The sequence below is a fragment of the Solanum stenotomum genome, chromosome 1 (assembly GCF_019186545.1).
Source record: "Solanum stenotomum isolate F172 chromosome 1, ASM1918654v1, whole genome shotgun sequence".
Classification (NCBI taxonomy): Eukaryota; Viridiplantae; Streptophyta; class Magnoliopsida; order Solanales; family Solanaceae; genus Solanum; species Solanum stenotomum.
This window is the reverse complement of record NC_064282.1, coordinates 2,765,224-2,788,998: the sequence shown is the minus strand read 5'-3', so window position 1 is coordinate 2,788,998 and position 23,775 is coordinate 2,765,224. Positions and strand designations below refer to the sequence as shown.

Here is a 23,775-nt window from a genome sequence, read left to right as displayed (position 1 = left end):
CTTAGAGTTAACAAAAATCCCATTCTTCCTTTCTTCTTTTGCTTTGAACTATTCCTTGTTAAATATTTGTCACATTTCTAAGTATTTCTTATCATGAACCAACTATTTTTTTAATGTTGATTAATATTATGTTAGGCAATATTGAACTATAAATTACTCTAAAGAACCAGAAAGTATGACTTTCAACTTATTCTTTTCAAACATTGCTCCTTTATTAGCAATTCTTTTGCTTTTTCTGTGTGCCACATTTTTAATTTATAGGCTCAGCCAACTCTAGGTGGTCCTCGATCGACTAGACTTGTAAATGCAGGAATTAGAAACAAACTATACCTATATATTTTAGAGTTTAACTTATACTATACATTAACGAATTTTTTTAAAAAAAAACATGTAATTTTTATTTGATTAGTGTAATTTAATCCGTTACAATTAACATCATGTCTAGTTTAACACTAAGATGTTCAATGAAATATATGCAAACGTCAGAGAATTCCTAAGAGAATGGGGATAACTATTACTGATGCTTGCTTATTCAATGCGGAATTTATGTTGGATCATATCTTTTTGGAAAGCTTTTGAACCTAACGAAAAGAGCTTTAAGCCTACAAGAAAACAAGCGCGAGAGAAACCACGGAGTTACCACTTCTATTATTTTCACATGATCAAAAGCTGAACTTCAGTTCTAGTTCTTTGCTTTAAGAATTTGCTTGTCTGTCACTAAGCACAGTTTTTTCTTAGCTTTGCTTTTCACATTAACTAGTAGCACACATGTGACGGCAAAACCTTAAAAATAGAATCATCATTAATTTAGCAATATACTTTTAACATTCTATATCCCTCAAATAATCGACCTCTCTCATGAATATTGAACACATAGATCGATAACAAAAAAAAAAAAAAAAAAAACTAATTATATGCAAGAAGTAAAAACTTATTCATTAATAAAAAAAAGTACATTCAAAGAGGTTCTATTGGATGATTGAGAACTTTCAAACACATGGTTACTTAGAATTTACAACTTATACAAGACAATCATCAACCAAAATGTGGGAAAGGAGAAAAAGAAAACATTAATGAATGCATTTTGAATAATGTTAGTTCCTCTCTGCTTCAATATTAACGTTCCTTAGTAATGAAGAGTGTGCTCATTGGTCCCCCACCTACAGAACCGTCCTCTGACCGGTTTTTTTAACGGCACAATAAAAACAGTTTTCTCTTCGTGTGAAAGGGAAAACTGATTTTATATGTCACCACCAATAACTCAACCCCACACGGCAATTCACAGCCATATCTCTGCCTCCTACTCGGCAGCGCGTTCCCACCACTTCCTCCACGTGCGTTTTTTAACTCTGAATTCACCTCTCAGGTTGCATCATTTTCTTTTATATTTCCTCGAAACCACTAAAGCTGTTCTCCGATAGTCTCCAAACCTTCACGGAATTGTCCAAACTACCGCTATACACTCTCCAATATTTGTCACTTTTCTTCTCCATGGGAGCTTCATCTTCACTGTCGTTGTCGCTGCCATTTGAATCTTCTTCGACAGTCAAGCACTTAACGGGGCCGTTGTGTCCTGTTAACACCGTTAAGCAACTATGGATACTACCTTCTTCTCTTCTCCACACGCATATGGATTTATCAGCCGATCCACTCAATACCAGATTACCAGCAACCGCCACGCACAGCACAGCTAATTTATGACCTCTCAGCGCACCTCCGTACTCCAAAAAATGCTTCTGTCGCTCCCAGAAATTCACTAGTCCATCGGAGGATCCGGCATACACCTGTTGACACATAAAATAATTAGACGTGTGTTCTGTCTAACAATATAAACTTCTAAAAATGAATGAGTTAAATAATGAAATAATTAAGTAAATAAAAGTGTGCTCCTACCGTTGCTGCTTCAGCGTTTACTGCCAGTGATGTCACAGCATTGTCCTGTTTTAACAGTGTTTCCACAAGAACATGCTTTGCGCTATTCCCAACTAATTCCCTTCTCCAAGCTTTAACCGTTCCATCTGCTGATCCAGTGAAAACCAACCCGTCGAATCCAACGACGACTGAATTAATTGCATCTTGATGAGCATTAATAGATTCAAGGCATTTCGAATCCGATAATCTCCAAACTTTCAGTGTTTTATCCCAAGATCCAGAATAAAGTAACCCTCTCTCTTTATCCAAGCTCATACAAGAAACAGCATCAAAATGCTTAATCCAAGGAACGTTCCGATTTCGTCTTACTTCAACATACGCTTTAGGATTAATTGAACTCTTTAAATAATCTCTAACGGTAGGTAAACTACCAACACGTTTATACGCTTTTCTTTTTTTCCCTAAAAATTTCCATACCCGAATTTTACCATCTTGATGACCGGTGAATATTTTATCTCCGTAAACAACAATGGCTTTTACTAATCCGCTTTGACATTTGAACCCGGAATATTCCTTCAAGTTCTTCCAAACTCGAATATTTTTGCTGTCTGATCCGGTATACAGCAAATCTCCAGATGCAGCTAATGAATATATATGTCCTTCTTCTCGAACAAGTGACCCGATTAGACCATTTTTACAATCGCTGGATTCTGATTCTTCGGAGGAATCGAGTAATGGTTGGTGAATCCATGGAGATTTTACATAAGGGGAAGCAGATTGGTTCCATGGAGACATGAAATAATTAGGGGAATTGTTGTTCGAAGTAGTATTTGTGCCATTAAATGACGATGTTCTAGGTGGACTGGGTGCAGAAGAAGCATTGCTGCTGCGGGCTGAATTGTTGCTGCTTTCTTCGTGGTCACTGATTGGATCGGAGTACAAAAGGGTACCGAATTTTGTTCTTCGAAAGCTTTCTTTCTGTAGCAAGATCGCTCCCATACTATTATTTTTTCTCGTCATTTTTTTTAACAAAGATGAATTATGATTGTTGATTTGAATCTTTTTGGAGTGAATTTGGTTTGTAATAAATGTAGAGGTTTGTGAATAGAGTAATGGAAGAATGAGAAGAAGATTGTATATGGAAACAATGGAAGGGCAAGGTGAGAGATATATAAGCAATGGGAGATGAGGGGTGATTGTGGGGTAGGGGGTAGTAGGGGGGAATGGTAGAGAGACGCGTGGGAATACGATACGTGAGGTTTAAGAAGAAGGGGAAAAAAAGAGTGCGGAGTCGAAATTTTCACTAAGAAATTTAAATACGTAAAAGGAAACAAGCGAAGTAGCATAGAGGATTCAAAATCTAATGTGTATACATAAATTATAGTTTTATATATTATATAATTTTTCGTAAACATTTTGCTACTCTTGCCTCTGATATTATGTAACTCTATTTGCATTGATTTGAATCTGAATGCTCATAATTGTCAATCGTATATAATATCACTAAATTATACTTTTAAATTTAAATTTAAATTTTATTATAATAATAATATAAAAAATTATGCATAAAATTTATATTAGGAAATAAATTACGATCAGGTGCTTCTTTGCCTCTTTGATTGTTTTGTGTTCCACGAGATGTTTTGTGCTTGTTAAGGAAACGTTGAATTCTAGAAAAGGCAACGTGGAAAGATAGGGTTCAAATGTTGAATTTTTAAAAGTAGAAATCACTAAGTTATTTTCGACATGTTTTTTCCTTCTTAGGAAATGGGATTACAGGTAATTGACTTTTAAATTTGGATTAGTGGGCTAATTACTGTTTATGTATTTTAATTTCTTTAATTCTCATAGTCAGCTGTCGTTAATGGTCGTTTAATTATGCCTAATTATCTACTACTGTGATTTTCCAAAAAAAGGAAGTACTATAATTTTTCCCCTTCATTTCATAAACTTATATTACTATAATTAATTTAAAATGTTTGTTTGTATTATATATTATACTCGGTTTGTTTCATTAAAATGAACTCAAACCTTTTAAAGTAAATTGAATAAATTGCGATTAGTAAAAAGAATTGACTTTCTCAATGGTAATAATGGTCAATAAAAAAAATTTGGTTTTTGAAAAGTTAGTTCGTCAAATATTGATTTCATAATATGGATAGCTTGATGAATAATTTTGACCTTTATGAAATTTGTATGGAAATAGAATCTAGTCAAATATTTCACATGAAAATTGTGCCGTACGTATATTGTGTATTGTTTACTAAAATAATGTTACTGTATTCCCATTTGCCCCTTCACCTAATATTGGTATATATCGTGTTTAAAATATACTCCAATTGCAAGGCTGCCAAAAATTTAAGGTATATTAGTAATTCTTTGAAAGATTAAAAAAAATTAAATTGTGAGTTTGAGTTATCGAGGAAATAAAAAAAATTGAGGGGTTTAAGAAAGGGAATATTTTGCAGAATAACAAATATTTAAATCATATTAAATGCTATAGTTACTATTTATATATTCGCAAGTAAAATATACAATCACAACTTTTATAATAAACGAAACTGTAGATATAAAACACAATTATCAAAATTATGCCTATAGAACTTTATTATATCTATTATATTTGTTATTTGTGAAATTTTCTCAAGGCACACGTGACGGCGTTGGACTCGAAAACGGTTATTTTATTGAAGTGGTGGGCCAGATGGAACAGGGCAGCTGAACGAACGAAACGAATTGATGGGCCGTGTCAGCCCAATGATAAGGACCCATATAAATCAAGCCGCCACGTAAACTGCTCCTTATCACATTCATCTCTAATGTCAACTTGCCACGTACTGTAAAAAAGCCCATGGGCCGAGCTGATGTCAGCCTGATGCCCATTACGGCTTTTATAACTTGCCAGGTGTCATTAAATTACGGCCAAAGCACAAAAATTATGCATTTTGCATTTTGCATCCAAATATCCAAAGGAAGAGGGGCTTCAAATTATAACTGACACCTGTGGGAGGAAGGGTTATGTAACATGTGTTTGAATTTCGAGCGTTAAATAATTTTTAAAATATTTTTATTTTTATTGTAATTTATTTTATTTTAAAAAATATATTTAAAATTAGAAAGTTTGAATCTTGAAAGTTGAAAAGTGTAAATTGGGATGAAGTATTTAAAGTTTACATTGTTCTGTATTAAGATGAATTTTATACATACTTTTCGGCTTCTTGTGTTTGACTTTAATTTGTTTAATGAAAAAGTGAAGAACTTTTTGAATGTTAGGTTGAAATTCTACATCAAAAGAAACAAAAGAAATTCCGTTGCTGATTAAAATTCTGTTTGAGTATAGAAGAAGCTGGCAAGTGTTTGATTAAAATGGTTGTTATATTTACTGAGGATTAACTTAGCAATGTAAATTTTTTTTGTTACAAGCATAGCCAATCTTAATTTCTTGGTTACGTATTAACTCTACCTTTTTGTGAAAATTAATTTATCAGTACTTATATTTTTTAGGTGATATGCATGTAAAAGAATTTTTGTAATGTTAGCGTATACAACTTCTACTCGATGAATAAAACAAATTTAGAAGAATATAACATGTCGTTAATCACGTTATTAATTATAAAAATGTGAAACAAAATGTTGTGATTTCTAAACAAGAAAGAGTTTGCTTTCTTTTTCATAAGGTTTGGTGAAGTGAAGTATTTGAAGTTCAAAGCTTAGTCAAAAATTAGGTTTGTGTTTGTCCATTTCAAGCGGTTGTCTATCTAATCTAATATGTAAATATACAATACGTGGGAGAATATGAAAAAAGCCCCTATTTATGAGTTTCCTCCTCTATTATTAAGAACTCTGTCAACATCGGATATGCCTCTACTCGATTTGAGTCTGGGTATGAAATCGTCTTTGTTAGAAAAAAAAATTTCATTAATATAATACTTTGTGATGTGAATGTAAATTTAATCATATTTTAATATGAAACGTAACCAGATAATAAATAATAATAACTCTGCAATATCTCAGTTTACCATTAGTTAATATGTAGTATTATATATATTTTTGGCACTTAAATATTTTGTAAGGAAAATAAGGATGAGCTAAGCAGTATCTCACTAGTCATCATTTTATATTAATTAAGGTTATTAGCACATCCTGGACAAGCCATTGACTTTGAGATCTTGCAAATTTATAAATACTTGTTAGCAATATTTAGTTTTAATTAATTGATACACATCTTGTCTTAAGCTTCCAAATGTCAGGGTATTATGCTTTTTATTTTTATTTTTTATATTAACTTAGTGATCTTATTATGGGGAAAAAATCATGACTTGCTTGTCAGCAAACTCAGCATCATAGATAACCTACTTTTTTGGTAAATTTGTCATCTTATTGGGAAACAATATTATTTTAAGTTAAATCATTTTCCTCTCTGACTCTTGATTATATACTTGGCCTAAATTAGAAAGTAAAATCACTAAACCATACTACCAGATAATTAAATGAGTGACAAATTTAAGGAAAAACAATATTAGTGTGGTTTGATCACCTATTAGAGATTCATGATTAAAGAATTAGCCCATAGCAATTTAAGGGATTACAAACAAAACAAATTAAAGTGCTTTGGAAATAATTAAGGATGACATAAACAAGAAAATGATATTCGGATATATATACATATATAGTTATAGAATATAGAATATAGAATATAATATAAATAGACGTATGAAGTTTGTTGGATATTTAGCAGCATAAATTTTTTTAAACGAACATCTTCTAGTTAAACTAAAAGAAAGCATTTTCTTTAGCAAATTTTAGGTTTAACAAACATAAAAATCATATAGTACTCTATAGCTATAATTTTGCTATGGAGTGTCAGATTTGTATAAAATTGCAGGCATCTGATGCGTATAAATCACATCAATTTGTATAAATCAGGTGTTTGTGTCTATGAAAATCGTGTTCGAATATGTATATGTTCTTTGTGTTTGTATATCTGCATAAAATTTGAATTTGTATACAATGGAATCGAATTAAAACAGTTGTATTTGTATATCAAATATCCTTCTCGCTTTATACAAACACAAATTATACATTGTATTTTGAATAATTTATGCTTGTATAAAGCGAGAAAGACAAAAAAGAACTGAGCATAGGAAGATTAATACCAAGTCTTGTATTAATCACAATTATTATAATAAATAAAGTTGTATTTTCTATGAAATTAATTACTGATCCAAATATATTCTAGAATAAAATGATTGGTTTAAGACTCTTTATGGGGCATTCTAAAAATAACTCAAATTATAGTCGTTCATTATGATTTAAACTATCATCGATCGATCCCATAAAAAAGAAGTAATTATTTTTTCAGTATTAGTGACTGACAGATTCCACTAAAATAATTTGTGTTCCAGTTTCCCCCAAAAACTCTTGTTTAATCTACTCCCCATGATGAGTTAATAAAATCAAAGAAGAATAGACGAGAGATAAAACGACAAAGAAATAGGAACAATTTTATATAAAAACGACAACTATATTATTGTTGCTTTTTCTCTGAAATTGCAAACTGTGCATTTGTAGAAAATGATATTCCATATTTTATAACTACAAAGTACAAGTCCCAATAATCATGGTCATAGGAATAGTAAATCTACACCACAAATTAAGGGCTCCATGTTTGTCTAGTGATAGAATATGTTCCTCTTCAAATTATAGTCGTTCATTGTGATTTAAAATATCATCAATCGATCCCATAATAAGAAAAGTATGAAGAGTGTTTTAGCCACAAAATATATAAATTTTGTTCTGAACTCATAATTTCATATTCAGAACAAAAAATATTTAAAAGTTGAACTCATTAAATCTAAATATCATATTTGCCTCTGTTGATGGATTATGCAATTAACCATGTACATACCCGGCACACACCATCCAAATATTGTTATTAATTAAATTCAGATCTATTTATATCATCACAGTCGATTAAATTGAAGGGATATTTGAATTTTGAATTGTCAGTATGTGTATTCATGACCCTTGTTAAAGTTTATAAACCTAAGCAACTTATCTAAAAAAAACTGTAATTTAACGATAGAAAGACTTTTATTTATTTGATTATATTCTTGATGACTTTCAATAATACACTGTCAATATCCATATATATATAGTAATTTAATTATAATAAAATGCTAATTGAGTTTGTACTAACTTTGATCTGTCTTGTCGTTGGGTATATCTATCTATCTCCCTTTTTCTTATTCTAACTAAGATGAAAGTGCAAAAAGTGTAGTACTAACATTTACAATAATCTTTTATTATTTCTTGGTTTTCTTTTTCTCTTTATATATTCATTGTGATCATGAATCCTACATATATAAAGCTCCAAAAAATAATAATATGGGAGTTCCATATATATTTAGCCAATCAATTTGTTAATACATGTAAGAATTCATGAATAATACTGTTTTCACAAAATAAGAATGACATAAGCAAAATCTCATGACTAGTTTTGTAATTTAAAATTTATTATTGTTGCATTATTATTATTATTAGATTATAGCTAGGGACAAGTTATTGACTTTAAGATCCTGCAGGTTTGGGCCACGTATCAATGCTTATCACTAATACTTTAACTTATTATTCAAATTTGATACCAAACCTTGAAATAACATATAGTATAAACTTAAAGAAATATAAAATGGCTAAGGACTTCCAACTGTCTTAATATTATGATTTTTAAATTTTAGCTGGAGATCTTAGTTTAAATAGTTAATTAGCTTAATCTATCTTTTTTATTTATTTATTTTGTCGACTAGTCGGGAAACTATGTAACTCCCATTTTTATATCTTTCATATTTGCTCATTACGTGGCCTAAATCAGAATGTAAGAATCAGCGTAATTTATATTGTTAATCCTACTTAATAATGGATTAGTGATAGATCATCAAATATAATAGTTTTATCAACAATAATCATGTATGGTATCATCAAAATCTTTTCTATTAATATAACAGCTAGTCTTATTTTAAACCTAACCAATACCAATAGTATTGTCAAATCTTCTTACTGAGTAATATGTGTGATCACATATAGATGCTACCATAATAAATTATACTAATATCTCTAGCGTATATTGTAGACTTGTTATTCAGCCTAATTAATTAATTAGCGGCTGCTAATTTGAACGATTCAAGATGATTAAACAACACTATATATATAATATTCAAATCTAGTTGCTAATTAAAGTGTATTTGGCAATTGAGCAAAAGGAAAATTAAATGTCATGATCTGAATGTAGACATGTCTGATCGATATTCTTTTTTTCTTTATTCAATTTCGTCTTATCAAATAATATAGACTTCTTATGGCCAATTCACAAAGGATTGCAAGGCTGACCATATATATTCTTCGATTTTCTTATGTTCGACTAAAGTTCTAGTTTAAAAAATCAAAATATACATATTTCCATGCGGACATTCCGGGACAACACATGTGGAGTAATAAACTAAACAAATTAAAGTATCTTAAAAAGGTTAACCTAATTAGCAAGAAATAAAGATCAACTAGTTGGATTTACATTGTTGTAAACGCAGTTTTGTTGGATATTTATAATTTAGTAGTTTAATCATGACTTCTTATAATATAATAATAAAGGGCCTTATTATTTTAATCTTTAGTTTAATACTCCATATTATTATTATTTTATATAATTCGAATCAGCATGTGCTCTTCTTTCCTTTTAGTTATTCCTATTTGCGTAGACTTGCCACGTTGCGCCTTTCCAAAAAACTAAACTCATAAAACTACAAATACGATCTTCTAGCAATATGGTATCACTCTTAATACTTTAGAAATTAATTAACATACGTGACCCCAATACATACATATATATTATTATTATTATTATTATTATTATTATTATTATTATTTTGCTGCAATAACTCTGCCGTTTGATATAATTCAAGAACAAGATGACAGATTGTCACAAAGTTATATGGAGCAGTTGTGCAACCATTGGCATGACATATATACGTACTTTTTTTTAATTAAAAAAAAGGGGTGGAATGTAACAAAAGTGAAAGTTTAAGTAGTCAGTCAATTGAACTGCTAAGATCCCTCGACTTTTGACATGATTAAAGGGAAAAATGATTTTAATTATACGAGATGGATGATTGAAGAAAATTCTAGAATGAAATTATTGATGAAGAAGAGAAATAATACTTTTTCTGTGTTGAGAATTATATATACTTTTAAGTGGAAGTATATAGCACGCATGCATGCAGTAACTATCACAGTTCACTATATGTGGACATTAATGTTATAGAGTAGATATAAAGTATCATCTTCCACTATAGTGTTACTTCACAATCTCAAACTTTACTGTAATTATGAGTGAGTCGAAAATCAAAGAAAAAAACAAGCACTAAAAACCAAGTTTACTACTAATAATCCCACTTTTAGGAAGGGACAATGAAGAACATATCGATCGTACGTATATTCATATTAAAAGACAATCATTTATTCTTGCTTTTTCTTGTTATGTTATTATCTATGAAAAGAATAAAATCGACAATTTTTAAAATTGTCTAGATCGATCTCTTGCTAGGTGTCCATTTTTTTCTGGTAATATACAATGCATGGGATCCTCTTATCATCAAATCAGAGGTTTTTTTAGACTAATATCCAAAATCATGATCCCCACTTGAAAAGAAACAGGGAATATTTGAGAAATGCACATCACTAGACACACTAGTCATGAAAATATCAAATATTTAAATTTCTATATACTATTGATATTTGATAGTATAAATTTTCTTTATATTAGGAGTATCATTTATCAATTTCTTTATAGCATCTATAAGTCTAAGTTTAACCTGTGAAATTGATGGAATTTTGTAACTTAAAAGAATAATGTAAGTAAACTTCTAACACATGCTACAGTGTCGAGTTCGGAGTCAAAAGGATAAAAAAAATTGTCAAAATTAAAATCCAAAAAGGCAACAAAATTAATTTTAGAATCAAAAGGGCAACTTTTTAACACCCAAATTAATTCTGTCCAAATCAAGTTAAAGTCAGCAAGGCGCGTACTCCATGCGCCTTACAAGGCGCCACCGTGCATCTTACAAGACTCTGACAGCATGCACATTGAAAGGCGCAAGGCAGTGTGCGCCGTCCCTTTATATTAAAAAAAATGAATCCATGTATTTAGTGTTAACCTTTTTCAGAAAATTAAACATGAAATTAGCTATAGAATTTATTGGTGATTTCCAATTAATCCATCACTGAATAACTTTTAGCAAAATAATGGATTTTTATGTAATCTATAGTTAAATGAAATGAAATTAGCATGAGATTTTTTTATGTTTAGTTATGAATTATTGTCCGTCGCTAATTCTTTTTATATTTTCTTTGTAAAAAGCATCTAAAAAAATGTACGATCCAAAAGTCTTGGTGGAAAATGAACAATATTCAAGATAACGAAATGCTGGAATGAATTTCAATCAGAAAAATGCTAATCAAAAGCAGGCAAAATGGTCCTTTATTGGGGCCTCATTAATTTTGACCTGAATCATACGTCAAGCTAGGCTGATTTAAATTTGTTGGAACTAATGTTTATATTGTTGTTATTTCTATTTTAAGACGTGGCTCTAGATTGAAGTTAATTATAAAATAAATCCAAATTAAGCATATATACATTATTTAAATTATTCCTATTGATAATGCTCTTTAATAAGTTCGATCTGTCATATCATATATTTGGATAATAATAATGTTGAACAAACCACAGCTATCAAATCAGCTAATGAGGTGGCTTCAATGTTTATTTTCTCAGCAGCAAATTAAAGTGTTTGATTACTAAGTTTTCAACCTAAATAAGCCAAAAATAATAATAAAAAAAATTCTTTTCAACTATTAGTTTAACTTTAATTTGTGCAATCCACTTTGAGTGTTAACATCCTTTGAAATTCATACACATTTAGTTAAGATTAAAATGAAAGTATTTGAGTTTTGGGGATTTTTCGGTACGAAAGGAAAACCTGATTTCCTGAACAAATACATATTCAATTTCCTCGTATTTAGTTGACTAAAATATTTTAAAAAGTACTTTTCAAATGAATTTACTTTCTTCAACTTTAGGAAAAATGCCTTTCGAGTGCGAGACTTGCCTCCCGACTCCTGACCAACACTCAGCAACCTAACTCCCAATCCTACACTTTGACCCCTGCCTCGACTCCCGACAACTTTGACTTGTGACTAGACTCAAGACCTGACTCCTGACTTTGGATTCGACTCGAGACCCAACCCTTGACCCGACCCTCAAATTAAACTCGACTCCTAGCTCTAAATCTTGGCCCTAACATCGACACTCAACTCCAGTCCTCGACTCGGACCCAATTTTCGATTATTGTATTCTTTTAAACTATAATATTTTCAAGTTCAGTGTCATAGTACTTTCTTAGATTATACCCAAATACTTTTGAGATGATTTTTTATTATTGCTAAAAAAAAATATTTTCTAGGGATACATTTTCTTTCGTCTTGAACACATCTAGTCTTCTTAACTTGTCTGATATTGTATTCAATATTTCTGGATATTGGGATTACGTAATCTTAGACTTTCATTATGCATCCTTCATAATTAATTAAGGTAAAAAAAAGGTTAAAAATAAAATTTATTTTCTAAGAAGAAAGGTGGCAAAAGAAGACGTGTTCACTTTATTATCTACTACTAATTAATAGCAGCTAGTCTTATTATAAACCTAACATATAATAATAGTATCACCAAAATCTTCTATGTGTTATCATACAGATGTAGCCACGCAGCTCTACCATATTAATTAAATTATCTCTAGCGTAGGAGACCAGTAATTAATTAAAAGGCTAAATTAAAGATAATTATATTTAACTCTAGTTGCTTATTAGAGTGTAACTGGTAATTGAACAAATTAAAAGGGAAATTATGTCATCCGAATCTAGACATACATGTCTCCCCTTTATCGCAGTCTTTTAGTTTCTTATGTTCCACTAAACCTCTAATTAAAAGAAAAAAAAAAGAATTAGATGCCGGCATTTCAGAGGCAACGTACACATAATCGTCAATTTAATTATAAACTAAACAAAGTATCTGAAAAGGGTTAAACTAATTATATTTATTAACAAGAAATGAAGATCAGCTTGTTGGATATATTTTGTTGTCAACGCCGTTTTGTTGTATATTCAATACTACTTTTATTTTGTTAGAATTAAATCTTAAAATGCATTTTGTATTGATTATTAATTTATCATTATAACTTAATCAATCAGCATGTGCTTTACTTTAATTTCCTCTGTAGTTAATTCTATCGGATGGCAAAATTAATCTATAGAAATGTGATCCGTTTAAACTCGCTCAAATTTAATTAAGTCAATGATTAATTCATCCATTTATTAACTCTTGAAATAAATCTTTTCGCATCATAATATCACACACGCTTAGATATGATTGATATAAATTACTAATTGACATACGTGACCCACGCAGTGGGGATCACTCACATGCTATTTGAATCATTAATATATTACTAGTATATATTGAATGTATATTTCTAATTAATTATTTAATGTTTCCTCTGCAATAACTCTGTGTTTGATATAATTTAAGAACAAGATGACACATTTTTATATATAACAAGTATATAATATATTGAGTAGTTATGCAGCCACTCGTATGAAAGGTCCCACATCGATCATTCAAGGGATGATAGTTTTTTGCTTTAGACAATTTTTTTTTTTTTTAAGGTTGAGTCAGATTCAAGGTTCATTTATTAATCGATAGTTGATATCAACCATTTCAATTCTTGTATCTTCGTATTGATTGAAAGAGTCTCACATCGACCATTCAAGAGATGAATGATTTCACCCCTTCATGAACTATAGTTTTGGTTAGAGCTAGATGGATGATTCAAGAATATTCTGGAACGAAATCATTGAAGAAGAAGAAAGACATTTTGTGTGTTGAGAATTTTTGGAAGTGGCATTAATAGGAATAGTGGTTCAAGTTCTCACACATGCATGGCGCATAACGTAACGTAACTATCAGTGTTCACTATATGTGGACATTTTGGTATAATTAAAAAGTATCAATTCACAACATTGCATTTCTACATCACCAACTTTATAATTACAATTATGAGTTAGTCAAAAATCAAAGAAAGAAACTAAGAATTAGAAACAAATTGTATAAAAACAATGGTACTTTTTTATCTCTGAAATTGCCAACCCCTTATTTCCTTATGTGCCGCGTTTGCAATAAGAGATAATCTGATATTAAACCCCAAATGTAAAGTAGAAGTTCTAATAGTAGATTCGTAAACATGTTATATACCACAAGTGAAAGATATTTCACATTCTCTTGCTAGGTGCTTTATGTTTTTTTTTCCCAATATCGTTAGAAAGAACATATCTATCACTAGTTGTGTGAGACTCTTTTTTTTTTTCATGACAAAATAAATAATCAGAAATTTGTGAGACAAGAAGAAGCCCCACACGACTAATATTAGTTATGTGAGACATAAAATAAATTTTGTACAATAACATAGACAATTTATGTAAAGTTTTCTATATATACTATAGGCTATAAGTGTAAGTTTAACCTATGAAATTAGTAACTTAAAGAAAAATGCAAGTAAACTTCTACAACTTGTTAAATTATAAATAATGATCCAAAAATTTATTTACATTGTAAGTGAATATAAAAGATAAACTGAAAAATGACAAAAGGTTGCTGATAAAATGTATGATCCAATAATATTGGTGGGAAATGCACAAAATTCAAGATAAGGATATGTTAATGCTGTCCAAATGACACTTAGGAATGAGTTTCTAATCAAAGAAAGAAGCTAATCAAAAGTAGGCAAAATGGTCCATTAATTATTTGGTCCTCATTAATTTTGACCTGAATCATACGTCAAGGCTGATTAAAATTTGGATGAAAGATATCCAAATTAAGCATACATTATTAAATTCCTTATTGATAATGATGGAGAATAAATGTCTTGATTATGTTGAACAAACCACAGCTATCAAATCATCTTTATTGAGGTGCTGGCTTCAATGTTTACTATCTCAGCAGCAAAGTGTTTGATTTATATGTTTTCACCATAAATAAGCCAAAAATAGTAAATAATAATTGGTTTACACTGTGCAAATAGTCCATTATTTCAATCAATGGGGTCAGAGTACATCTGAAACTGTGTTAATATCTTTGAATTTCATAGTGATTTAGTTAGGAATAAAATAAAAATAAAAGCAACAAAATATATAATAAAATAGTGTCGCCTTAGCCACTTTTCAATCATGTTTCTGAAAAATAGGTACTATCATAATATTTAAAATTCCACAAAGGAAACCCCCAGACAAAGTTTCATTTGTTAAAATTGAAGCTCCAAAAAAATGTAAGTTTTCAAATACTATGATTGAAAAGCTGTTATTTGCGAATTTTATCCCAAAACTACATTAATTAATAGAGTACCTTTTTAGTTAAAATTAACACTTAATTGTTGTTTCATTTACATTCAGGCAAATATTTACTATTGGTCTTCTCTATTTATTTGGTAAGAGATTGTATCCATATTTCAATTTCTCGACGTCAACTTCAATAACACATATACTAATAGTTATGGAGTGTTAGATTATCCTTTCTTGGGATCATTCATCCTCAAATGAATACTATCACTTACTATAAGCTTAACTCTTTCATTTCTCAAAATTTCAACAAAGTTTCCTCCGTAGACAAACTTGTCAGCTAACTAGTATATATTTGTCATATTGAGTATGTCAGGATAAATGTTAGATTCACAAATTACTAATTTATTTTTAAAGCGATAATTAATTAATAATCTAATTACATGGATCTAAATAAAACAAAATGAATGTAATTTATATATATATATAAAATCCATCATTACTAGATTAAAGTAATTCTTGATTGATTAAATAATTCTTCGTACAATTATTTAAGGTAAAGTGAGTAACTACAGGAACAATGAAAATTTGGTCCAATCCTCCCAGGGACTGGCCCAGCCCATAATAGAGTGGCCTATTAATGAAGAATGGGGCTAAAACGAGCCCAGCCCAACTCCAACCTTTACAGAGGAACAAGAAGGAAACAAGCAAGATTCAAAAGAAACTTGCATTTCTTGTTCCTCAAGAACTTGGGTAACTCTGAATCAGTGCGCTAACAATTCAACAGTAGTTTCAGTTTTTAAATTAATGGAGTTTTATGCTGAGGATGGAAAGAATTTGAGTTTGGATAATTCCACGTTGGTTCTGGTTTGTTTTCTAGGGTTTTGTTCTTTATCTTCTTTACTGATTGTTCTACTTTATCTTTTTTTTTTTTTTTTTGGGTCCTGTAATTTCTTTTTCGATCTTTTTGCAATGTAGCCGGCGCTGTCCATAGGGAATGTAGGGCAATTAGCGGTGGATCTTCTAGTAGCTTCTTTGAAAGCGGAGAGAATTGGATATTTGGATGATTCAAATGTCGTTCCATGCGTTGGGAATGATGCTTATTGGCCTTCTCCACCTGGTGAACTCGCTCTTCCTCTCGAAGGTATCACTGAATTACTTATTATTTCCTTCGTTTCAATTCTTTTGTCCTACTTTTCTTAATGATTCTTTCTTTCTTTCTTGGCAATTCTTTAATTCCAACTTTGCACATCTTATGTTTAAAACCACAACATTTGACATATCTAGTTTATGATCGCATGATTCAAATCTTTCTTTACTTTCTTAAACTTCGTTCCAAGTCAAAACTAGACAAACAATTTGAAGCAGATGGGGTACTTAATTGTTTCATTTTATACCGGACACTAAATCTAGATATTAGTTAGTGCATTGTATTGAGCACAAGTGAAGGAAATATTAGAGTAGTTGTTACGTATTTAAAGTTGTAGATGTTAATTTAGCATCAACTTGGAATTGTTCAATGGATTTCAATTCTTGAAAATTTTATAGAATAGCAATGTTAACGGAATGTTTGGATAATTTAGAAATTCAGGAGCTGTTTATAAGTTGAAATAGAAGGAGGATAATTTTCAGTAGTAACAGTTTAGAAAGGCAACGTTTCTAATTTTGGTTCTTGGCAGTATATGAATCATCTCCTGATGCATTGGCTCTTGTACAACAGAGGTCTCCGATTGTTAAGGTTAGCATACTTTCTTTTCAACGAATATCATTGTTGCTTGACTTGTTATATACGGTGATGGTATAACATCTTTTATACCATCGGGTTTTCAAAAGCATCTATAGCTAGCTGTTAATAGTAAGTGTGAAAAATCAGAATAATGGTATGCAAACTGCTCTACTGGATAAACTACATTGATAATTTGAAAAGTACATTGAAAGTCTATATAACTTAAACCCAACTTCTTATTGCAATGTATCACATGCAGCTTTTTGCTTGTAAGTGGCTGTTTAGTTCTAATCGCTTTACTCAACAGGGCATGATGGTTGAATTTGCTAGGAACTTGGCAAATTTTGCTGCTGCAAATGGGAAGAAACATGTTGTTGTGCTCTCTAGCTTGGAGTTTGGGCGTTGGCAGAGCATTGATATGTCAAGGTATCTACATAAGAGCTTCCTATTCGAACATATTTTTCTGTTGTCTTTATGTGCTTCAATGATTGTAACTCTATGATTCTACTTTTTACTGATCCCGTGAATTGTAGACTGTTCCTGTTAGGAGTGTTTTAGCTTCTTGCATCTTGACCAATACTGAAAATAGGGACTTCACTTTTTTCTGATGTTGCTATTACAAATGATACGAAATACGAAAAGATTGTACAACTCCATACACTGAGGCCTATGCTAAATAAGGGAGTCAACAAAATCCAGAAAGGTGTCAGGTGAATCTACAGGGGATAAGGTGCTCCAACTATACAACTTTAGTAGACATCTAGCTTTGAGGGAGTGTCTAGGAGTTGATAAACCATTGAAACTTCTTTTGTTCCTTTCATTCCAACACACCAAAAAAGGCAAGTAGGAATCATTCTCCATATTTTCTTGATGGTGTTCCAAACTTTCCAAGTGCTCCAGCGCACATATGCATCCTCGATACTCCCTGGCATCGCCCAACTAAGTCCAAAAAGGGAGATGAACAATGACCATGTTTCATATGTCAGCTGACACTGTGCAGTTTAGTAAAAGATGTCTGCTAGTCCCTACACTTTGCTGACTCAAATAACATCTGTTGACTTTGAAAATAGGGACTTAATAAGTAAATAACAAATATGACGCTTCTTTGCTAGAGATATTACTGCAAGATTGTGTGGATGTGAAGAGTTCTTCTATTCGTCAAGATGAACATTACCAAACTGTTAACTGTTTAAGCTATTAAGTTTACTGTTGCATGTTAAACCGAGTTGTGTCGAGTTCTTTTACTTGAATATTTTACTTGATTCTATGGTGAAACTGATCTCATGGAGATTTTGTCCCAGTGGATCGCAGATTCATTACCTTTCTAGTTCCAAGTCGGATGGAACAGACGATCATTGTGAAAAACAGGGCTGGAAGAGATTACCTGAGTATAATCCTACACAGAGAATGTGGAAGCATTTAGATGATTTAGCCAAAAATGCTGCCTCGGAGGTTGAGGAATTGCCTTTTGAAGAGCTGGGAGATGAGGATTACTATGCCAGTTTGCCTTATGCTGCATTGTTCTCTTGTTTTAAGGTTGTAATTTTATTGTTTTACTTGTTCAGCATGGATAACTTGATGCGCAAATATCTTGCTCGAAAAAGGATTTCATTTTTCATATGTGACTGTCATATTATATAGAATTCTACTTTGTTTACTTTATAGTTGCTTCCAAATTGTCTTTGCTTATGTTTATAAACTCTGCTGTCTTATTCTTGCACCATGAACATTGCTCATGAGCTTGAAATTCTAATAACCAGGTTTCTGGTATTGTCTTGGAATTGTATTTATTCGGGGGTAAGTTGAATGCTGCAGAAGTGACATGTATTATATATATGAATTTTCCTTTTGCATCTTTTTGATGTGTCATCTAAGTATGGTGTGCTTTTCAGTTTTTGTCTAAAATTCTCATAGAACTATTTTTTCCAGCTAACATTAGAACAACTTGCAATTTTTCATGAGGCAAAGCATCACTAGACATGTCCCACTTCAAACATACAGCACAAAGAAAGAATTTGAAAGAACTTTGGAGATATGTTTAAGATGAAATGAGAGCAATACAAAACTACTGTTTGGTTTGGTTTGTAATTCTTATATATTTGTATCTCAATACTATGCATAGTATGCAAATATGAACTCGAATATTCATTGAGATTTTCATGGCAAGTATACATTTCTACCCTGTTTGAGTTCGTGTATTAATCTACTGTTTTATTGGTTTAGGCCAAAGGTCTGAAGGTTACTTGTCTACTGTGTTATTGCTCGGAGGGAGACAACATTCCCGATGCCTTCCATTTGGCTGATGCAGTATCAAAAACTCTGGGGCTCAGCCCCAACAGTTCTCAAGGTGAGTGGTTGTTTCCTGCTTTGAAGCGATTTCTTTTTTTGAGATCTCGAATATTGTCCAATTAAATCAAGCAAGTCTTATCCTGTCAACTAGTGCTTTAGCTGCTGAATATTGACCTAGCCTATCGCCCCTATCTAAATCTGGCTGACAAAATTAAGTGCTGTCTAGTGTCTTCTTGATAAATTTATGTAGTTTAGAGAACATAAGTCGTGACTGAGATAATGAGCATAATTGGGTTCTCTTTAATTGTTATTTTCGGATGTTTGAGGGAGGAATATTTATGCATTTTGAGTATGGTTATACTTATTTCGAAATGCATAGATATGTACTGTGGTGCTCTTAAGGAAATTCAAACCTATGTAGTACATTAAAAAAATGTCTTGGGGTGCATAAGTATGCACATCAGAAATGGCAACGCAGGACAGGCTGGGGCGGTCTAAATATTATGTGTGTGTTTGTGGTGGGCGGAGGGGGAGGGGGTGTTTGTGGATTAAGAGATGTAGGTATTTAAACATCCAAATTCATCAATCTATTTAATTTATTAAAAGTAGATTAATGAATACTTGGTCCTTAACTAAAAATATGGCAAGCCAACACCTGTTAATTGAATCATGAATGTCAATATAGAACAGAGTGAGTCTCATGCTGGTAACTTTTACAAGATTGATGGATAACTTGTAGATATTCGAGCTATTTTAAGGTCAAAGAAGGATCATAAGTACATATTTTACTGAAATATGTAAACAACAGAGTAGAGAAAAAAGAAACTGGTTAAAGTTTTTGCAACGTAAACCAACCCCCTGCCTTGCACTATGTTGTAGCTTAATTTTCGAGGCACTAAATGAGCTCTTTTACTGGAGTTGTTCAGGTAATGAAGGTGGAAGGTGGACTGTGCCGTTGTCGTGGAAGAGTGTGTATGGTCCTCCACCAGATATGTCTCTTTTCTAGGCTACTTTGGAACTGTTTAAGTCTGTTGTTAAATGTTTCTCGGCCTTTCGGCTATGATCAAAATGAAATATATATATGTCTGGGGTTCACTTGGGCTTGTACAAGTTAATTTGTAGGTTCAAAGTTTTTGCCATTACAATTTCAACCGAATGAATAGATAAGTAATTTTGAACTTGGAATCATCATTTGAGCACCCCTTTTTGCTTCATTAGTGTGTCGAACTCACAACCTTAGGGTTAGAGGTTTATCACTTGAGGAACCTCTCTTGTCCGAATTATTTCATTTTATTTGTATGCTCTAAATAAATTACAATGAATTTCCATCACATACAGGTCAACTGGCACATCCTAATCCATCCGTCAAATTAAGAGTTGATTAATCATTATGGCAGCATGATTAAATAAGAAAATCTAAAAGCATTACACCTGACAGTAGTTCATGACACATGTAACTTGAGAAAAATAAGGTGATGATTATTAATTATTTTTTAAAAAAATTAAGCCATCACCTAGGTTGTGGACCTAAGGTGTGGGGGGTTAGGCTTGATCCCTACCATGTCTATTCATAACAAAAAGTTACATTTAGTTAGAGGGGGACATGGACCTAACCTCTAAGTTGTTGAAGGAACACGAGAAAATTATGATGAAAGGATTAGCCTATACAAGTTCCTTTCATACTAAGCATATAAAATATTAACTAACAAAAAAAGTACTACATTTTTCATATCTCCTTGAAATTGCCATTTATCCAAAAGTATTAAGCGTTTAACCTCCTTTGGTAATTGTTGGTATGAGAGGTAGAAGGTTCCATCTCCACTGGTAGCTAAGTGATGAGCCACATTATTTGCTTCTCTCAAACAATGGGATATTGCTCAAAATCTTGAATGATAGTTTTCAACTTGTCGTAGAGTTAAGCTCTATGTGTATGTTGTTGAAACCATTTGCGATGAATGGATGCACCACTGACTTCCGAATTTGCTGCAATATGATTATTGCTAGTACCCTTAACAGAAAGCCATCTCAGGCCAAGTACCTGTTAAGTTACATGGATGACTGACTGCCAGAATATTCTTAATTATGGATGATTATTACTCCATATTCCACTCATAATCCATTGGAGTTGATCCAAAGATGAAGATCACATACGTTCACGTAATATTCTTTTGTATAATAGTAGTAAGCCACTTGGTGCTGCTGTTATATCTTCCTCGCCCCCGTTTGGCTATTCTCAACGACCGGACCAACGTATTCTTTTGTATCAAAATAAAATAATTAATTTTTTCATACTAATACACTTTCTTTAATACTATTAACATCTTCTTTTTAATGTTTGAAAAACTCTCACCTTATTGTGTTTTCTTATTTGATTAATACTCTACTAAATTATTATAAAAAAAAGGTGGTGAACATATTCGAGTTTTGCGATTGATTTAACTCTTTTTAATGATCAGTTACGTATAGGGGTGTGCACTATTCGGATTAAACAAAATAACCAAACTAAATCAAATCAAATTTTTATTTGGATTGGTTTTTTGGTTTTCGGATTGATTTTGGATTAATAAATTACTTTGTTTGGTTTTCTGGTTTAGTTTCGGATTTTAAAAAATAAAAACCGAAAAAATCAAATTTATATATATATATATATATAATGCTTAGGTTTAGAATTAAGTTGGAGTTAATCAATTTTGTCTTTTTTTGGTTATTGCCTTTCATGATGATTACATCTATATTTTATGTTTGAACATCTATAATAAGTATACTTATAAGTGCTGTGTTTTAAGTTTTACTTGTGATTTATATTAGAAAGTACATTTAAGAGATTCAATATTATTACTTTGGTTATGTTATTAATTATTGACATAATCGAATATTCAAATCGAAAAAAGCCGAACTTAATAAAGGAAAATCAAATCAAACCAAATTTATTTTCGATAGAATTGGGTTATACTTTTACAAAATCAAAAACCAAAAAATTCAAATCAAATAGTACAAAACCAAACCGAAAAACCGAATGCACACCCCTAATTACGTGTAGTGAACATATTCAAACAAACCAAAGAGGATACATGCACATAAAACATATTAATGTAGGGAAAAAATTCCCTCTAGAAACTATTAGTCCACTAATGTTCAATAATTCTTTCAGATGTTCAGCAAAATAAAACTCAACGACTATAATTTATTCATACATAAAACCAAATTTAAACGCCGTCAATAAGGATCTAGGATTTAAGTTTTACGGGTTCAGTTCTTACATTAAACTTATTATATTTCTAAAGTTATGTGTTCATATCGATTAGTTATAGCATTTTTATATGTTCAAGTAGAGGGTTCAGATGAACCCGGTGCCTACTATTTTGTCTAAGTTGTTGAAAGTAGAGGGCTTACGCCAGCTTCATACAGTTTGGGTTTCAATTTCTAATTTATTAAATCACCCTTCAAATCAAGTAAAGTCAGATAAGATCTATTTATTTTAAGTTTATAGTAAAATTAATCTATTTGATTATTTCGAATTATCGATTTTGGGCTTCTCCTTTTTATCAAAAGAGGAACGTCCAAATAAGATATTAATGTCATAAAAATAATTCAAAGAAAAGTTTACTTATTATGATCAGTATTGTAAATTTATTTTTTTCATTATATTAAATTAGAAGGATTACAACTTATAGTATTTTTCTTACAATTTTCAACATTTAAAATATTTTTCTATTCTAATTTAGTATAGCTTCAAAGATTGATTAAATTAATTTTTGTGAAGTGAGACGTGACAAGTAAAACTGAATGGAGAGCAATGAATAATGCTTTACAAAAAGGAACAAAACAGCAAAATGTATATGGGATGTCGTGCCTAGAAAAAACTTATTGCTTTTTGCCTTCTATCACAAAAAATAATTGATCACAGCATGAACAACAATTATAAGCATATTAAATAATACTTTCAAGTTCGTTTTAGAAAAAAATAGTTTTCTCAAATTATTTATCATTTTAAAATTTTAAAATAAAATCAATTATCATTTTTTATTTTATCTCTAGCAATAATTGTATCTAAAAGAAATATAACATTAATTAAATTTAACTATGTTGAATCGTTCAAAGGTATTTTGGTCCTTTTCCCAAAAACTAATTTTCTGATGGTATACATGATCCCACATCACTGAAGCATAGTTTATTTTATAAAAATAATGCATTTTTCATGTAATTTTTCAAAAATATGTCAATTACAAAGACTTTTAAGTAGAAAAACATCTCTTCGTCCTTTTTATCCTCAACATCCTATATTATCATATTTCTTGTCTTTATGAAATAAAGCAAACTTATTTTGATAACTTCTGGATATATTATTGTATAAATAATCGTGTTTTGTTATTTTCTCGTTTTTTGTAATGTACTTTTAGAGTGAATAAATATTTGAGTTTTTAGCTTGATTTAGAAAGATTTCAATCATATAT

At 30.9% G+C, this 23,775-nt stretch overlaps 2 protein-coding genes across 7 annotated transcripts in view; one reads left to right on the top strand and one right to left on the bottom strand.

The window, feature by feature from the left end:
* Window positions 1-933: 933 nt before the first annotated feature.
* Window positions 934-2,996, bottom strand: LOC125853500 (protein JINGUBANG). Its single transcript, XM_049533195.1, has 2 exons — window positions 1,894-2,996; window positions 934-1,784 (listed from the first exon to the last, which is right to left on the bottom strand). The coding sequence occupies exons 1-2, from the start codon at window positions 2,890-2,892 to the stop codon at window positions 1,383-1,385; spliced, it is 1,401 nt and encodes a 466-aa protein (XP_049389152.1). The 5' UTR covers window positions 2,893-2,996; the 3' UTR covers window positions 934-1,382.
* A 13,010-nt stretch (window positions 2,997-16,006) lies between these two features.
* The window catches only part of LOC125871983 (uncharacterized), a 33,084-nt gene continuing 25,315 nt past the window's right edge, over window positions 16,007-23,775 (top strand). For 2 of the 6 annotated variants that reach the window (XM_049552686.1, XM_049552681.1), the window contains exons 1-6: window positions 16,014-16,173; window positions 16,285-16,450; window positions 16,986-17,044; window positions 17,340-17,458; window positions 18,334-18,568; window positions 19,256-19,379. In XM_049552686.1, coding sequence (XP_049408643.1) covers window positions 16,114-16,173; window positions 16,285-16,450; window positions 16,986-17,044; window positions 17,340-17,458; window positions 18,334-18,568; window positions 19,256-19,379 — 763 coding nt within the window. In that variant the 5' untranslated portion in view covers window positions 16,014-16,113. Of the gene's footprint in view, window positions 16,174-16,284; window positions 16,451-16,985; window positions 17,045-17,339; window positions 17,459-18,333; window positions 18,569-19,255; window positions 19,382-20,247; window positions 20,544-23,775 lie in introns of those variants that run through there. The other 4 variants (XM_049552678.1, XM_049552677.1, XM_049552676.1 and 1 more) reach the window with 3 other exon arrangements.